Source organism: Macrosteles quadrilineatus, unplaced genomic scaffold (assembly GCF_028750875.1).
Source record: "Macrosteles quadrilineatus isolate MER2022 unplaced genomic scaffold, UCM_ALF_1.0 Scaffold_2__2_contigs__length_208266976, whole genome shotgun sequence".
Lineage (NCBI taxonomy): Eukaryota > Metazoa > Arthropoda > Insecta > Hemiptera > Cicadellidae > Macrosteles > Macrosteles quadrilineatus.
This window is the reverse complement of record NW_026542595.1, coordinates 40,090,732-40,109,965: the sequence shown is the minus strand read 5'-3', so window position 1 is coordinate 40,109,965 and position 19,234 is coordinate 40,090,732. Positions and strand designations below refer to the sequence as shown.

At 37.6% G+C, this 19,234-nt stretch overlaps 1 protein-coding gene across 1 annotated transcript in view; it reads left to right on the top strand.

Moving 5' to 3' along the window:
• Positions 1–19,234, top strand: part of LOC128986573 (glutamyl-tRNA(Gln) amidotransferase subunit A, mitochondrial-like) — a 39,267-nt gene that overhangs the window by 2,694 nt on the left and 17,339 nt on the right. The window contains exons 2-4 of the mRNA XM_054407007.1: positions 14,458–14,617; positions 15,759–15,954; positions 17,599–17,766. Coding sequence (XP_054262982.1) covers positions 14,458–14,617; positions 15,759–15,954; positions 17,599–17,766 — 524 coding nt within the window. The remainder of the gene's footprint in view (positions 1–14,457; positions 14,618–15,758; positions 15,955–17,598; positions 17,767–19,234) is intronic.

Genomic DNA, 19,234 nt, shown 5'->3' with positions numbered 1-19,234 from the left:
CCTCGGCGACAAAAAAGTCATTTAAGAAAGTTGTTGTGATTGTGTCTAGGAACAATTTAAACACGTCTTATAAAACCTTTAAGGTGAGTTCTGGAAACTACCTCATCCAAAGAAACTAAAAATTAACTTAATAAAACTTAAAAGTATTCATCATGAGGCGTACAAAATAAAAATATAAGCTTAAGTTAATGCTTGATTTACGGTATTTTACCTTCCAGCGGGAAAATCCGAACCTTTGCGGTAGTTTGCAATGAATGTAGCTACAGAGATGAAATTTTTTTTTTTTAAGGGAGTGGAGGGAAAATGTTTTTACGCACACAGGTAGCCAGCCTGTAGTGTGAGACTCCTGAAAATTATCAGACTACTCACTAAAAAACCCCCTCTACTCTGTTGGAGACAGACCTGGAATTGTTTGTCACATTACTTCCACATTACAAGTCAGGCCAACATGTGACCTAAGCCCTCAGGGCTCGCACCGTTTCTGGCATTTAGATTCTTAATGACCTACACCGCATCCCGGTCAAGGTCGATCTTCTTGGCGCGGAGAATACCCTGGATATAATGTGACACACAGGTCCTATTGTCCTCACCCTCCGTCATAATCGGTATGACCGTGTCCACCGACAGCAGTCCTACTAACTGTTGAGCCTCCAGGCGGGGCCTTTCCCAGCGCTGGCAGTGGAAAAATGTGTGTTCCACGTCATCGAGAATGCCTGGGCAGTATATGCAGTCGGGTGACACGGCTTTGCCCATCCTGAACAGGTACGACCGGAAAAAGCCGTGTCCCGTCAGAAATTGGATGAGGTAGAAGTCCAACTCTCCGTACCGCCGATCAACCCAAGGTTGGACTTGCTGTATCAGTCGCCTGGTCCAGAGTCCCCGTGTCTCCTGTTCCCAGCCCTCCTACCACAGCTGGTAGGTGCGGGTGCGTTCCTCTGTTCGTGCCTCGTCCTCCCCACGGCACCGGTAAATTGCCTTTCTCTCCGCCGCCAAAAGTTTGACGGGGATGACGCCAGCAATCACCAGGATGGCGGGCTCGGACACTGTTCGGTAGGCAGATGCTACCCTCAGTGCTGCCTGACACTGCACTCGGGCGAGCCGCATCCTGTCCTTTATGCCTCCTTATTTAGTGCGTCTGCCCACACCTCCGCACCGTACAAGAGTACGGACTGGACCGAAGACATTAACAGCCTTCTACGACTGGACCGAGGCCCTCCGACATTGGCCATCAACCGGCTAAGTGAAGAAACCACCCTAGCGGCCTTGTCCGCTGTACGGAAGATCTGATCCCGCCAGCTAAGCTTGCTGTCTACCATGACCCCAAGATACTTGGCAGAACGAACAGTTTGAACCTCGACGGCTCCCACCCTCAACGGCACGATGGTGTCAATCCGTTTTTTTGTCAAAATCACGATCTCGGTTTTGCTCAGAGCAAGCGAGAGACCGTGGTCTGCCATCCATGCGTTTATGGTACGCATAACTCGGTTTAGCTTTAGCTGAGCCAGCTCAACGCTACATGCAGCTATCAAAGCTGCAACGTCGTCTGCGTACCCAACCAAAACAGTTTCCTCAGGCATTTCAGACCTCAGAAGGCTGTCATAAGCGACGTTCCAGAGGTCTGGGCCGAGTATGGAACCTTGGGCAGCACCAGAAGTGACACTCATCGTCCGCGGGCCCTCCGCAGTGTCATACGTTAGGAGGCAAAACCTCGATGATGCGCATGAGGTATGCCGGCACGTTGAAGGTGTTCTCCAGAGCGGCCAGCATATCGCACCACCTCGCCGAATTAAATGCATTTCGCACATCGAGCGTTACGAGCAGCACAACCCTGCGAGAGTAGTGGTTAAAATCCTCAGCTCTCATCACGGCTTGCTTCACCTCCTTAATCGCATCAATCGTTGATCGCCCCATCCTGAATCCATACTGACAAGGTGAGAGGTCCCCCGCAGCAACAACGGCTGAATTTAGCATTCAATTTAACATTCAAAAACTGGACAGGACGTGGCAAAATTCAATGGAGCCATCCTATGAAGAACGCCGGTGGTTCATCCTGCAACTGGCGTGCCTCACGCAGAGGCGTTAGTTGCATCCACGATGAAACTGAATGTCTCGGCCTGCGATGAGTCTATGCCTCGCAGGAGATACCGGTGCAATAATCGTCCTAAATACTGGTGGACTGCCGAGATTGTGGAATTGCGTCGAGCAGCATTGAGGGCCAGAAGACTTGCTACCAGGGCTAGAGAACCCCTAGACAGACGGCGTAAGTCGGATGCTTATAGGGTGGCTAGGAGGTATCTCCTGCGAGGCATAGACTCATCGCAGGCCGAGACAATCAGTTTCATCGTGGATGCAACTAACGCCTCTGCGTGAGGCACGCCAGTTGCAGGATGAACCACCGGCGTTCTTCATAGGATGGCTCCTTTGAATTTTGCCACGTCCTGTCCAGTTTTTGAATGTTCCATCGAACGGGCACTTGACACAACGCTGCCACTTGTCTCTGATGACCATCCAGGACGTCAAAAATTATGTACTGGTGGTCACTGGCCGTGTAATCCTCCCAGGACTCTCCAGGCTCTGATCCTTGGCAAAAGAAACTCAGATGGAAGGGTAATGTCTGGGATCGTTCCCCGCATCCCAGGGCGCCGGAAAGTTGGTGTGTTGCCCTCGTTGACGACGAGTCCGGCTCTGGCAGCAAAGTCCAGAATGTACTTGCCCCGGGAATTTGTGAGGGTCATTCCTCACTCGACAGCCCTAGCATTAAAATCCCCACCCACGACGACGTGTCCTGTGGTATTGCGCACGCTCTCTTCCAGGCGGTCTATCTTCTCACGAAAGTCACGAATGGCCTCATTGGGAGTGAGGTAGACACTAAAGTAAGTGACATCCCGGCACCGAACCCAAACGAAACCTCGGCCCTTCGCGTGACCCCGTACTTGTACTGTAGCTGCATTACACGCCCAGATTGCAGCAGTACGAAGACTATCAGGGAACCAAAAAGCTGGGTCCCTATCACGGTACTGGTACTGTTCGCTGACTGAAAGCGCGTCGACATCGTGTTCTAGGGCAAGCTGACATAGAAGTGCGTCAGCCGTCCTGGATCGCTCAAGATTGCATTGAAGGATTCTTATCTTCGTGGGAGGGCTTTCGCTTGTTGTAGTGCAGATTTAAATACACTGCACTGTCCAGACCCAGCTATATGCTTCAAGGTCAGCGAGCCCATTTTCTTTCCAAAGGAAACAGGACTCGACTTGGCAGTCCTTACGGATGTGACCTACCTCCCCGCACCGAAGGCAGTTCTTGCTTACAGAGATGACATAGGCCCTAACTTAATCTCACTTACCAACTTATTTAGTAAATAAAAATGGTTTTACAGTGAATTTCCCATAGGGAATAAGGTCCCTAGGTCTCATGGTAAGACCTGGACCCCGGACCAAGTTACTTTTTTGTTTTGATGTCCCCAGAGACCAAAAACACCATCCGTTCAAATTCATAATAATATGTCTAGCTGTATGTTAATCGGGAACGTTCGAGCTATCATCATACCAAATTTCAGCCCAATCCGTCCAGTAGTTAACGTGTAATTGAAGTTTAAATAATCAAACGCACAAATTTTCACATTTATTTATATTAGTACTAGCTGACCCGGCGAACTTCGTATCGCCTAAGTTATAGGTTTCCCCTAAGACAGACCGATGGAAAGAAAGTACCGTTACGTTTAATTTTCAAGATGATCTCGTTCCCTCGTCAATCACGTCCTGGTTGAAGTTCGTTCGCTACGCTCACTCACCTTCGGGTTGGAGCTCGTTCGCTACGCTCACTCACCTTTAGGTTGGAGCTCGTTCGCTGCGCTCACTTGCCTTCGGGTTAGCTCGTTCGCTACGCTCACTCGCCTCCAGGTTGAAGTTCGTTCGCTACGCTCACTCACCTTTTGGTTGCAAATTAGCTGTTGTCATAAATGTAAAAGAAATAATAGTGCTGCACCCTGTTGGTAATCCTTGTAACTTTAATGCTATTGAACATCATAGAACAGAACCAACTTGTTTAATTGAAACAGCTGTTAAGATTCATTAATTCCATTTCTCATAAGGTTAACATGGGAAACTCCAGAGCCACTGGGGCGGAGCCCTTCTAAGAATTTCGAAACGGGAAATAGTTTACGTCCGATTCGCATACCTACAGAATTTACACACCAAATTTCATAACGATCGGTGAAGTCGTTCCGGAGGAGTTTGCAGACAAACACTGTGACACGAGAATTTTATATATTAGATGTTATTATGATTTTCATCAAACTTGGCAAATCTATTTCTTTTATACTAAGCTATTAACGTTTTACTAAAAACACACTTTATTACCTTCCTTGTAGCAGCAAACCTAGGTAATCATTATACCTAATGTCATTGAAATAAATTTAATTGAAAATCAAATCAGGCAAATGGAAATTCGCTTAGGCCCCGGCTACACGAGGCGAATTTAAGCCGCACGGCTTATCTTCGCACGAAGTTCCTGGCCACACGGGGCGGATGAACCGCTTCCTGTTGGGTTTTCCCAGTATCAGTACTCTATTAATACCTAGTTCAGTTCACTCTTTTTAGTCATGGACGAAACACTTATGTTAGTTTGTGCATTAGAAGCGTGTAGTGATCTGGAACCAAATGTTAACAGAAACAATTGGGTCCATCCCTTCATAACGGAAAAACCATTTGTGTTCCAAACCTTTTACGAGCATATGCGAAACCATAGTTTGGAGTTTTTTGGTTATATCCGTATGTCTGTAGCATCGTTTGACGAGTTACTTGAAATACTTCGACCACATAACTAAAGAAGATACACTTATGAGAAGTTCAATTAATGAGGAACGTCTGACAATAACATCAAACATTGTTTGAACACCATACAACCGGTAACAAATACACAATAAGGTAATACCCCCGCCGCAGCAAACCTGCAGACTAAGCGAATTTCCATTTGCTAGATTGGATTTACACAAAAATGTTTCCTTAAAAATATCACATTTATTCCCTATTTAAATAACATTAATTTAACGAGTACTTAGGTTTGCTGCAACAGGGAGGGTAAAAATGTGTTTTTTTTTTTTTTGTAAAATGTTAATAGTTTAGAATGATATGAATGCATTTTCCAAATTTGATCAAAATATGTTCATAAACAAGCAAACTACAACAGTTTACTTATTCTCCATAAGAATAACATGGGAATTTTAAATTTACAGTTTTTTGGAATTTTCTCCGTAACCATTAGGCGCATAATAACGCTTCAATATACTAAATTATTTGTTTTTTTTTAAGCTCTACAAAATGGTTGGGAAAGAAAATGTTAAATTTTAAGTTTTTAGGGTTAAAAACAGGAAAAACCAATTTTTACCCCATAAAACCCCCCATAAACACCTGTTCCCATAGTCTGATAATGCTGGTTCGCGAACTCGTTTGAATAAACGTAGGTTTACACATTTGTACCAAATTTCATCAAAATCGGATGAGTTTTGCTCGAGTTATCGCGCTAACGGACATATATATAAATATATATATATATATATGAATTTGAACGGGTGGTGTTTTTGGCCTCTAGGGACCTCAAAACGAAAAAGTAAATCGGTCCCGGGTCCAGGTCTTACCATGAGTACTATGGTAATAGCTTATTAAATTCGCTAATATTCCCTATATGGGAAATTCGCTAAAACAAACTAAAATACCCCCGCCGCAGCAAACCTGCAGACTAAGCGAATTTCCGTATGTCTGATTGGATTTACACTAAAATGTCTACTTAAAAATTTAACATTTATTTCCTATTTAAATAGAATTATTTTAACAGGTACTTAGGTTTGCTGCATCAGGGAGGGTAAAACTTTTTTTGTAAAATGTTAATAGTTAGTAAGAAATAAAAACATTTTCCAAATTTGATCAAAATATGTTCATAAACAAGCAAACTACAACAGTTTACTCATTCTCCATAAGAATAACATGGGAATTTAAAATTTACATTTTTTTGGAATTTTCTCCGTAACCATTAGGCGCATAGTAACACTTCAATATACTAAATTATTTGATTTTTAAGCTCTACAAAATGGTTTGAAAAGATTTTGCAAAATTTTATTTTTTTTGGGTCAACAATGGGAAAAACCTATTTTTACCCCATAAAACCCCCCTATAAACCCCTGTTCCCATAGTCCGATCATGCTGGTTCGCGAACTCGTTCGAGTTTATCCCGCCTTACACCTTAAAATCAAATTTTATCAAAATCGGACAAAAATTACTCAAGTTATCGTGCGGATGGATACATATATATATATATATATATATCTCTATATATAGATATATAAAAATTTGAACGAATGGTGTTTTTGGCCTCTGGGGACATCAAAATGAAAAAGTAAATCGGTCCCGGGCCTAGGTCTTACCATGAGACCTACGGTAATAGCTACTTCCCTATAGGGAAATTCGCTAAAACTAATGGAAATGTCCGAAGAATATCTTCAATAAGCGCGGCTGCCGCGCGGTCAAACCGTATCGTGTGGCCACTCTCTTAAGACTACGTGTGTCATCCCCTCCAACGCGGCTTAACTTCGCGCGGTCAAGGGACGACATGGCGCGGCTCAACCATACATGCGGCTAAACTTCGCCTCGTGTGGCCACTCTCATTTGATTCAATGTGTTGTCGAACCCCTTAACTTCGTGTGGCCGGGGCCTTAGTCTGCAGGTTTGCTGCGGTGGGGGTATTATATTAAGTAGGCTATGTTGGATAATTTGTCAAAAAGATATTGTACCTAAATTTACATCTGGAAATATTCTCTCTTTTGCCTAGTAAAAACTAAATTTTCATATTTCAGCTCATTCCAATTAAATTAACTTAGGCCTAAGTTTACTCTTAAAAACAGTTTAGCTATGGTTATGATAAATTTCTAATTTCATACTGGTACTTTTATTAGAGCACTCTTACATTCTATTTTTAAGTTAGATGTAGATAAAATATAAGTTAGTTTAATGCTTACTGATCTAAACTTAACCTTGTTATACATTTAAAAAAATCTTTGGTTTTCAGTGTTTAAAAATTCAATGAATAAAGTTAATACTAGGCATATTAGTTTCCCTTTTGTTTGTTTTAAAGTTTTAATGCACTTGTTCTATAGACATCCCAAGAATAAAACGACCTGCGCAGAAACGAAAAGATCACTTGGTTTGCGCCGGTGGGTGTGGCATACCCTTTAAACCTGCGCGGCGCAAAAAGGCCCAGGGTCGTTTTGTTTCTGTGATGTCTATAGTATGGCAATGTTGAAAGTTGTGGGCCTAACTCCTTTAACAATGCCAAATTAAGCTAAAAAACATTAGGACACAGGGAATTTTTAAATCTCAAGGGATAGATTGTTATGAATAAGTTATGTTAGGCCAAAGGATGTTTAAATATGAGTTCTAAAAATAAAGTGCTTCGTTTATAAGGGTTATTATCTAATTGTGGGACAAAATGGGGGGAAAAAATTTTAATTTTTTTTTATAGAGAAGTAAATTTATTTTTTTGTTAATTGTTATAAAATAACCTTACAAACATAATATCAGCCTTAGCATAGCTTAATTTTAATATTTACAATTTTGTTTGTAATTTTTAATGGCCGAACATAGAGAATTTTGTCAGATCGCTAACGTTCTTATAGGATAAAACATACTTACAACAATGTATTCTACATATAATAATAAAAAATTTTAAGTTTTATGTATATATAAACGGTACAAATAGACGAATATTAAACCAACTGGCATGGTTAAAACATTTAAATTTCAAGTTATGTTCGAATCTAAATTTGTATGGATTAGATTTTTAGGTTACCTATGTGTAAGAATAGATTAAATTATTTCATGTTATTAACCTTAAATATGAAAAGTCTATTTTACTGGATTTTTTGAGTTTTCGTCAGCGTTAGCGATCTGTAACGGCGTTAGCGATCTGTCACTGACGTCAGCGATCTATCGCGGCCTATAGTAAAACAATCAAAACTACAGTATTACGTAAATCAAAACAGTAATCCTACAAAAGAAAGAAATACTAATGACTCTTGGGAGATTACAAGAACAAGATAATTACAATTCTAGAAATGAAGGTGACACTTTTCATTTTAGAACCAGTATAACAACAGCAACAAAAATTTGGAGTATTACGTAAATCAAAACAGTAGTCCTACAAAAGAAAGAAATACTAATGACTCTTGGGAGATTACAAGCACAAGATATATAAAATTCTAGAAATGAAGGTGACAATTTTCATTTTAGAACCAGTATGACAACAACAAAAAACATTACAGTGGTACGCTGTTTTTGAATTTATACAAAATGTTTTCCCTCTTTGCTACAACTGATGGGCTTGGCAGAACTCCAAAAATTTGATCATAACAAACATATGATACGTCTTTTTCGTCCATTACGTACACTGACTTATAATAATAATAGGTTAAATACCTTGTATACGTCCTCAATCCAAGTCGTCTTTTTAATGACTATAGTTTCGGGGCCAACAGCCCCATTGTCAAATTTTCTGTCTTGTTAATTACTGTTTATAGCATTGGTCACCGTTGAAGTACACATATACACATACACTGACACACAAAACATTTATATTTACACGTAACATTGAAAAATTATACTTTTTGGCCGGCCTAAACAAAAGTGATTACACTGACTGACTGATTCATGTTAGCCGATTTTGGTATCGGCTAACATGAATCAGTCAGTCAGTGTACCGGTCCGCACAATGATGTAATCACTTTTGTTTAGGCCGGCCAAAAAGTATAATTTTTCTGTAAATATAAATGTTTCGTGTGTCAGTGTATGTGTATATGTGTACTTCAACGGTGACCAATGCTATAAACAGTAATTAACAAGACAGAAAATTTGACAATGGGGCTGTTGGCCCCGAAACTATAGTCATTATAAAAGACGACTTGGATTGAGGACGTATACAAGGTATTTAACCTATTATTATTATTATTATTCAATCCAGGAGGCAAACATGGATACACTGACTTATCTCTCAATAAGTTTTTCATGAACATCACTTTCAATTCATCCTCATTGTCAACTTCTGTTTGCACAACCGCAACAAAATTAATCGGTTTTTTATTTTTCTTTTGACTTCCCACAGAAACAACGACAAAACAGCCTTTTACCAATGAGGACTCATTGAGCACAGGTACACATTTAACCATGTCCTCTTCGTCTGAACAAGAAAAAACCTCTTCAACTGTTAATTTCTTCTTTGACGTAGAAGAGGAAGCCAAGCTCTTCTCTTTCTTCACCTCTGGTAACCACTCCTCCTCTGAAGAAACGTCTTCCAATTTTTAGGTTTTTGGTGTGGAAGTAGGCCTACATGAAGCAGAAGCAGCTCTTTTCTTGGAAATAGAAGACTTTGTCACATTGTCTCGAATTTCCATTAAGTTATAGTGCTTGCACGGCTTTGATGTGTCTAAGCACTGGAAGCAAGACAGTTTTGATCCAAACATAAATCCCCTGCTGTTCCAGCTTACTTGTCTCACTCCCATAATACCTTTTAGGGCAATAAGATTAGTGGGAAGTAGGCTTTTCATCTCCACGAACTCGCCGTTTGACACCTCGGCGAGCATTACAGAGCTATTCCTACTTAATACTCTAACTAACTCTGCTGCCGAAGATATGTCATTACCATGCTTTACATAGTCGTCTGCAGTCCTTTTAATTGATCCACCTACTCCGTCCATCTACCCTTTACCGTGTCCCGGTTCAGAAAAGTTCCAGGTGAAAACCTTTAAGTTTTTAAAAAACTTAGGTAACATTTCTTTCATGAAATACAGGTTGCCCTTATTCCTGTATTGTGACGATGGACCGTCGGAAAATATGTGGACGGTGTGGGTTAAGGGGAGCCTTTCAGCTGCATCCTACAGCACTGGTCGCATGTGGGCCCAAACCGCGTGACATTGGTGTTCCAACCGTACAAAAGGATTTACAGACAACTTCTCCTTGAGAAATGTAGTGCATTACACCGGTATGTAATGACACTTGTTTTTTCGAAGCACCAAAATGCATAGATTGGTCTTCGGTTCCCAATTTACAAATGTAGTTTTGAGAGAAATCTATTTGTAGCAAAAGCTCTCCCTCTTTAAGGTTTTCTCTAACCTTTTTCAGTTTGTTGGCCTGGTGAAGCATGCTGAAAACATGTTTTTTTATATTTGGGCAGTGTTTTCTGAAACATGTCAATGAGTTCTGAAACTGGAGCCACTATTTCCTCCTTAACAGTTCTTTTAATATTCTTCTTTGTCCCCTTAATGTTCCTTTCTTCTTGAATATTTTTCCACTTGGAGTACTTCACGTTTGCTTCGCTGTCATTAAATTCAATACCATTGTTTTTGCATTCTTTGCATTGTTTAAACATGCATTTCTCATCCCTTGAGGAACAAACAAGGGATTTAAGTACATCACGACCACTCTTTTCTTTGATAACATTTGCTGAACTTAATGAAGAAACCAGGAATTCAAAATTTTCATGGTTGACGCAGGCACATGTTTCTCTGTCTCTAGCTTTGGGGCGAGTCACCCAAAACGGTCGAGATTTTACAAACGTAGTATATCCTATCTTAATGTTTGGATTTTCTTTGCAGAATTTTGTATACAAGTTCTTCATGTTGTCTAGCAAAATACGGCGTTGTTTTTTGTTTTTCCCATTTCGGACGAAGTCTTTTTTACCGGGGCACATCTTTGAAACTAGGTCATCTTCAAAAAATCACCTTAAGGTCAATGCCTCTTTAACTCGTACAGTCTCATGCTGCTTTCTTGTGTAAGTTATATCAACTGTTTGACCATCAACCTCTTTCTTTGCTCTATGATTGTGTTTATAAGAAACAATGTTTTTCAAATATGTCTGGACTCTATACCGTTTCAAGATTTTTGTGCCTATTACTTTAGTCATAATCTGTCTTTCTTTCGCTCTAGGATTGACCCCTGCTATCTGGTTTTTCAGTTGCTTTTGCAATGTGAATCCAACATAAAGTTGTTTTTTAACTTTAGGTGAAACATGTTCGGTTCCAATCAATTCTTTAACTTTCTTGTTCGGAGATGGCGAACCCGTTGGATTGGTTTTATTTTTGATCTCTCTTTGCAGTAGTTTTTTGTATTTTTCTACTTTCCGTTTCAACTTTTTAATTTCATCTGCCTGCTTGTTTATTGTCCTATATGCCTTAGCTCTATCTCGACGAACCTGTTTTCGCCCTTTTTCTTTCTGTCTTGAAACTACTATTTCGGGATTCTCTTCCTCATTCGCAGAAGATGAAGGGGTTTGATTTAAGACATTTTTCAAAGCTCTTTGTTTCTTCCTGTACGTCGTACAGTACTTTCGCCATTGCTTTCTTATTTACTTTTGCTCAGACGGCTTCATTTCTTTTATCGGTTTAATTTCCTTTTCTTCTCTCAACCGTTTTAGTCTATCTCTGTCTCTTTTTCTCTTCTTTTCTAGCTGCTCTTCGGTCATTTTTGCCTTGAACCGACGCTGTCTCTCTGCTCCTAATTTCTTTTGTCGCTCATTTAAGCAAATTTCAGTGATGATGTATTACGCTTATTTTTACTCCATGCTTCAATATGGTATTGAATTTTGGGGCTACTCAACAGATATAAATAGAATTTTCAAAGTCCCAAAAAGGTTTTTGCGAATCATAACTTTTTCACCATGGAAAGCTTCATGTAAACCAATTTATAAACAGTTAAATATAATGACGGTTCCAAATTTGATTATTTATAAAACCTTGCTAACTGTACAATCCAACTACCCTCAATTTTGCAGCGGAAACTTTGAGCATTCGTATAATACGAGATTCAAAAATAATTTTCAGTATCCTAGAAGACACAATCTCAAACTTGTTGAAAAAACACCTTCCTACATGGGGAAAAATTTTTTTAATAAATTAGACCCAAAATTAAAAATATTAATAAATACTAATTCTTTTAAAAGCAGCCTTGCCAACTTCTTACTAGGTAAAACTTATTACAGCATTAATGAATTTTTAATGGACAGCTCGATTCTGTAATTATTTTAATCTTTAACTTTCCACTTAATCTCCTTTTATTGTAATTTTATTTCTCTTCTAAGACATTTTGGATGGTTTGTAATTATTAGATTAATCTTTAATTCTAGCTATTCATATTTATATTATTTAATGTTATTATTACATAATTTGACAATGTCACCTGTTTTTTAGCTATGCTACATGTAAAAAAATGTTATGTGACAATAAAGAAATATTTATTTATTTATTTATTCATATTTTTCTGGGTTCTGAATATGTTTATTGTTCACCTTCTTCCCCATTGCTGCAAACTTTACCAGCAAGTCTGAAAACCAGATACAAAATCGCAGTACTCACTTGTTTAAACTTACCTAATATCATTCCAGCATTAATAAAAAAATTGGGAAATACGGTGAAAACAATACAAATCATTTTGAAATATTTAGCCATCCAACCAGTATTATTACATTAATTTGTTTTTAAATAATTCACAGATTAGAAAAGTGTACATTTGCCATGTTATGTTAGCATGATAAAGTTAACTAAAAACGGCATGAACCACCACTGTGACACCATAATTGGTACCAACAATGAAGAGACGCTAAATTTCATAATCAGTTGGAAAAAAATTGCAAAAAACACCGAAAGACTACTTTTGATACTTTAATAGACTTTGAATTCCATGTAAAATAATATGGTACAAAATCCGAAATATTTTAAAATAACAATGTATTGCTACGTGAAGAAAAGGGTCGCGATCTTGTCCTTAGCTGCATGATAGCATAATACGATCATGATATAAACCAATTGAAGGGATAAAAATAAACTTGACAAATATTTAGGCTAAGAGAGATTTAATGTAAACATTGTGCAATACTGTCAAAACGTAAACTTACTAAAACATAACGTCATTCTTGTAACAATTATACAGCTCGTTAACAATAGTAGATAGATCGCTAACATCAGCAGACAGATCGCTGTTAGCGACAGTTAAACAGATCGAAAACGTTAGCGAACTGTTCGTTAGCGATCTGTGAAATTTAGTTGTTCTAGTAACTAGGGCCTTAATACGAGCATTGTGGCGGGAAAACAAACTTTGAGGTTATGTTGCTCACTACGTATTCTTATATTACGGCGTTTTCGTTAATGTTCATCTGAAAAGTTAAAAGTTATGCACGTTAGCGATCTGTTGCTTAATTAACATACTGAGTAGAACTTACCTTGATTTTTGATAATAAACAGGTAAACACGAGGATTAACTACAAGAATAGCATACAATTTCACTTCACTAAACAAACTGCAATCACTGGTGAAGAGCGGGCTTCTCGTGAGACGCCGAGTGAGTAATGGCGACAAGTTTAAAAAGTGCTGGAAATTCAAATCGAGATAGCGGGACATTCAAATGAAATAAAAAATGCTGTTTCATATTTTCGTTTGCTTTAAAATAACCTCATGAATTAAAAGATCCATATTAAATGGTTATTTTAAAGTTGTTATTACATTTTATTTTTGTATTTTTTATATATATATTTGCGATCTTCAATCAGCCATGCTGCACTTCGGGACCGTTAGCGATCTGTTTAAAACACTCTTTGGAAATATTTTTCATATTATTAAAATCATTATTGTTTATATTTTATGCATTTATATGGTAACTGTTATTATAAACTATGTATGACAAATTTAATTTTTTATTTTATAAAATCAAAAATGGTTGAAACATTTGTGGGACTAAATTTTTTCCACAATTTGAAATTCATCCTTAAATAAGTAACTTATCTCTAGTTTTTGGTGTTAGTTTAAGAATTAAAATCCATTCAGTTTCATAAATCCCTACTTGTTTATACAGGAAATTATTGCATGGAATGACAACTCATAGATTAATTTGTATGAGTTTACTTAGATAACATAATTTTAAGGTTCTTTAACTGTCAATAAGTATGTGTTAAAACAATCAAAATTAAAAAAATGTCATAAATGACTTTTTTTTTGGGAAACAGCCCTGGGCCAAAGAAACATTCCGCCAAAAAGTTGATTCCCATTTTATAAGTTCCCTCCCACTGGGAATATTCCACATAACTAGTTCAGAAGATATGTTGAGACTAATGCAGAGGATATTCCCATGATGAAGCATCCTTGCTAGATCTGTGATAGAGATATCCAATTGCATAATGTCTCCTTCCGAATAGATCTTGGGATCTAGTTTTGAGATGGAACCTGAATATCCACTTCTGGCAGCAAAGCAGAAGCAGGGCAGTCAATTGACCCATTTAGTGGTTAAGAAAGGAAAATACATCACATGCACAAGGTCTCATTACAATGTACATGCAAATAAAACTTGGACCTGTAGATGTAGATAGATGTACTAGATTTAGTAGGGTATTGAATGAGCATGCATACGTTTTAGCTCCAGAATTTTGTCACAGGCTTCTCAAGCTTTTTTTGAAGATTCACTTTCCGCTACAGACCTCTGCAAAGCTTGTTTGAAAAGAGCAGACTTTGTGAGACCACTCAATCCATTTGTAAATGTAACCAAAGAGAAATCCTTGCGTCAGTCTGAAGAAAGCTCTCGGAGGCACAAGAAGGGTAAGTAGGTGATATGTAGTCAGGATTATTTATAAGTCTACTACTTTCCTATGTATGTAAGTATCAAGCTTAAAGTGAGCCATTCTGAAATTGGTCCCTCAATAGGCTACAATGTTTTCTACCCAAAAAACGAATTTATACAAACTTGACATTTTTTTATAAATGAATCAAGTGTCTTTTTTAGATCCCAATGTCAGGCTATTTTTTAAAAATATTTGTATGTTTAAGAGATAAAATCTGAAAAGTTCCGGTACCCAAAATGTAACCACCATGGAATGTCCCCCACTCAAATTTTTTACAACACTGACAAGGGATTAATGAAACAAATCATTGAATTATATAGCCTAATAAATTAAATTCTTCATAAAAGTAATAAAATAGGTACATAAACTTAACACCATCTTAACAATAAAAAAAATCAAAATAGCTTAAATTAAACACAAAAGTTGTCCACGGAGTTGAATGTAACCTCCATAGACTATATATAGAAGTTCATATCACTCAGTTCGTATCACCCTTCCCTGGATAATAGGGGTTACAACTGATAGCATTACAACCGTTTTTGTCGAAAAACCATTTAGTCACAATCGCCATTTCGCCGACCTCTTGCAAGTCTTTATGCTAAATCTCATTTTTGACACCTTCTTCTTGTTTGTAAATATTTTCAGACCAAGGATCAAGCTAGAATGGATCTAGGTAAGTGTATTCATCGACACATCGCCACACGCGAGTGAACGTATGAGAGCCTACGTGCGGCGCTTTCAACAACAGTCGATTGCGTCCGAATATTCTCTTCTGGTGTGAAACGAATAGCAAAAGATTTCTATAAACTTTGTTAAAAACACCATGAACCAAACTTATTATTACTTAAGTGGCAAAACAACCCGCTGGGTGAATAAACCCAAGATCATTATCTCAACCCATTGTTGTTTTGTTTTTGGTAGTTTTCAAGTGTCTGACCATTACCTTCGGATTCCGGTTGTAAAACGAGCATACCCCCCACCATTTTAGGGAGGGGGCTACACCTACCAATTGAGGCTTCCACCCAATAGAACTTTAGGATTTTCCCTATAAAGATTTTTGCCAATCAGAATGCCATGTTTAGTTGTATTACTTACCAATTTTTTGTTTTGATCGCAAGGAGAAAGCAGAAGTATCTTGGATGGTATCCCAATAGCAGTCAAAGATAACTTCTGCACTGTCGGTGTACCAACAACATGTGGGTCTCGGATGTTGGTAGACTTTGTACCGCCCTACAACGCCACTGTGGTTGAAAGACTAGAGAATGCTGGTGCTGTAGTGATTGGGAAAACCAACCTTGACGAGTTCGCTATGGGGTGAGACACTCAAGCTGTAATATAAATTAGTGGTAGGAAGGGTAAGAACGGTAAATTGTTTTTCATCACTCTGGATACAAAAAAACTCATTTCTGGTCCCACAGCTGAGCTCTTTATAGATCATTGTTTTCCAATCTATTAAAACATGAATCCTGTCCCGACATTACCTGACACAATCACACTTTTTTCTGTTGCAAACATACAACAAATTTCCATTTTGCTCAGAAGGAGCACTAATGTCATGCATTAGATTAACTATTTTACTATCTCTATTACAAGGTTATGGTACATTAATAGGCCTATCGTCCTTCAATAATAAAAGCAGAATTTTTTTATAAATTGTAAAACCACACTATGTAATCTTTTTTATATCATTGCTATGACTATGAAATAATAATATTTGGCTGGTACGATTAATTGCATCCTAAAGAAATGTATCGTTCACTACTCGTTACAAAAGTCCCATCTGGAGGGTCGATAAACATTTTCTGGGCTCGACTTTACCTCGGTCGTAAACAACTCTTGTGATTTGATTTCGATTTTCAATATGTGGTACATCAGTTTAGCTGATCCTTTAAGATTAACTATCTATCATAGCTGGACCCATTTTTAGCGAATTCGTTTTCACCCTTATCACTAAATTATCACGGATTTTGAAGTAACGAAGTAACACAGGTTGCTAGTTGTTATTAATGGGGTAGCGGATTTTTATCCCCCTTGAATTTTACCCCCTGGGCAAACGTGACGTCACAAACCAGGGGGTAAAATTCCGGCCGCGAACTTTTGAGTTTCGTGACATCAGTTCGATGGATTAAACGCAGACCCCCGGACTTTAACCCCCTTCATGAGGTCAGCTCAAAATGTACGGCCCGGATTTTTACCCCCAGAATTTTACCCCCTGGCCAGATACATAAATTTTTGAGAATAATTAATTATCTTAATTCAGTTTTAATTTAATAGTCAAAATTTTATTGTTAAGTAGCCTATCTAAATTTATTTGTAACATCAACTAATCGAACAGGTTTTTAATTTTAATTTTGAGATTTGAGTATCAGGATTCGATCATTGAAGCCAACTGTTGGTTAATATGATCAAAATTAAACAGCGAATTCTGTTTTAGTTTACTTAATTGGGATTACAAAACAAATAAATAAAGATCGGTTAATTATTAATGAAATGTTTACAATTAAATAAAAATAGAAATAATAAACTCAATCATTCTTAACAATTTCTATATCCAGTCAGGGGGTAAAATTCTGGGGGGTAAAAATCCGGGGGTAAAAATCCGGCCCGTACATCTTCAGTTGTCTAAACGCTAGTTATCTGGACAAGGGGGTAAAATTCCGGTTTTTATTGATAAGCTAATTAATCAAGCTCTGTCTATTTTGATTAGAGTTCCAAATCCGCAGGGGTAAAACTCCCCCCGCGAACAAACTTTTGAGTGCTCAGGTTACTACGTTATAGTGACGTCAGTTTTGTCCAAGGGATAAAATTCCGGCGACCCTTATTAATCACTATATTTTATTATTAGGCCTACTATTTTTATTGTTTGTAAATTCAATATCATTTAACCAATTGTTTCTGCAGGAATTCTATATGATTTTTGTTTGTCATATGTTAAAAAATTTACTTTCTACTTTACAGTTCTGGTACGGTGGACTCAGTGCATGGTCCAACATTCAACGTGTGGGGATCGTCGCTACCATACACAGTGGGAGGCGTCAAGAGACATCCGTGTGATCAGCAGCCGAGGATCTCTGGAGGAAGCTCTGGTGGCAGCGCAGTGGCTGTGGCAACTGGAGCGTGCTTTGCGTAAGTCCGTATTCACTTTAACCATGACTTTGCAATGTTTATGCTTAGCGTACAATATCTGTTCAAACAATATCAATTCAACTGTTAACAATTTAGCTTCATGGTGGGTTAGCCTCTGGATTGTAAATTGCAATATAAAATGGTTTATGTTACCTTTTGCGTCGGTGCGTGTTGTAGTTAGCATCAACAACAGCTGTTTCATGCCGCTGGGGCACATCTTCAGGTTGTCACAACACCCTTTGATGCCCAAACATAGATGTAGATAAGAAAATATTTTTTATTGTTGATAACTACACTCTTTGGTGGCTAACATATTAGAAAAATATAAGTTTTAACATTTTTGAGGTTTAATAAAAAAAAATAATCATGAGGAAAATAATACTCATTGGGCAGTAAAGGTCTTAAAATAAGCAAATTAAATTGACAAGAATTGTGTTTTTATTAAGATTTTATTTGTTATATCAAAATATAGAGTGATATTCATACCAAAAATTAGATAGCAAATAATAATATAAATGCTTGCTAATGTTAATACAAAATTTTTAAATTGCAAAAGAACATTTTTTGTCCACAAGGGGATATACATTTTATAATATTTACTTCACATGTTCAAGTAAAAGTATGTAAAAAATACAACTGTCCACTGTCCAGATTGTTTACTAATCTAATCAAAAGAATATTATTTGTAATATTCTTAACCCTCCAAATCTTCTCATTCCTCGATATCAGACAAATCCCCTCGCAGCAATTCTTCTATTTCAGAGTGTGTATGGTATTGTTTATCCATATTCACGATCTAAAACATACCTAAATATAATACACTAAATTTAGTACGTTATAAAAATATAGGTTTTAATACAATATTATATTTTTTATATTGCTGGAAGTGAAAATATCAAAATATAAGACATCTTCATTAGACCTGAGCCGCAACTGCCCAATGAGTAAAATTTTACTCATGGGATTTTTACATCATAACATTTTTATAAACATTTATAACTCGTGGTAAATTACATTAAACTAATATCTATGAAATATTTAACAAGGAACATATATTTTTATTTCAGTAAAAATGAAGGAAAAAAATTACCTAAAAAAATATCCAAAGTTGAGCTTCTGAAGAAAGCTGGCAGAACAGAGCATGGCACAAAACAAACAGACTTTTAGTTGAACCAGACAGTTGATCATGAATTCCAGTGCTGCCAATACCATTTGAAAACATCATAGGGTATAGTGAAGGAAGTTGAAATTCCCTACTTCATGACAAATTTCCCAGACTCCAGTACAAATGTCATGAGTAAAAAAGTTATCATTGGGCACGAAAGGGTTAAGTAAAAAGCGCTTTCATCCGTGCATGAATTTGTCAAGATATACAGGATGGAGCAGAGTGGACTCCCTGATTTGATCGGTTAACTGTATAAAAACCATACAAGATTATTACAAAAGCTTTTTATTTCTGAAATCTAAA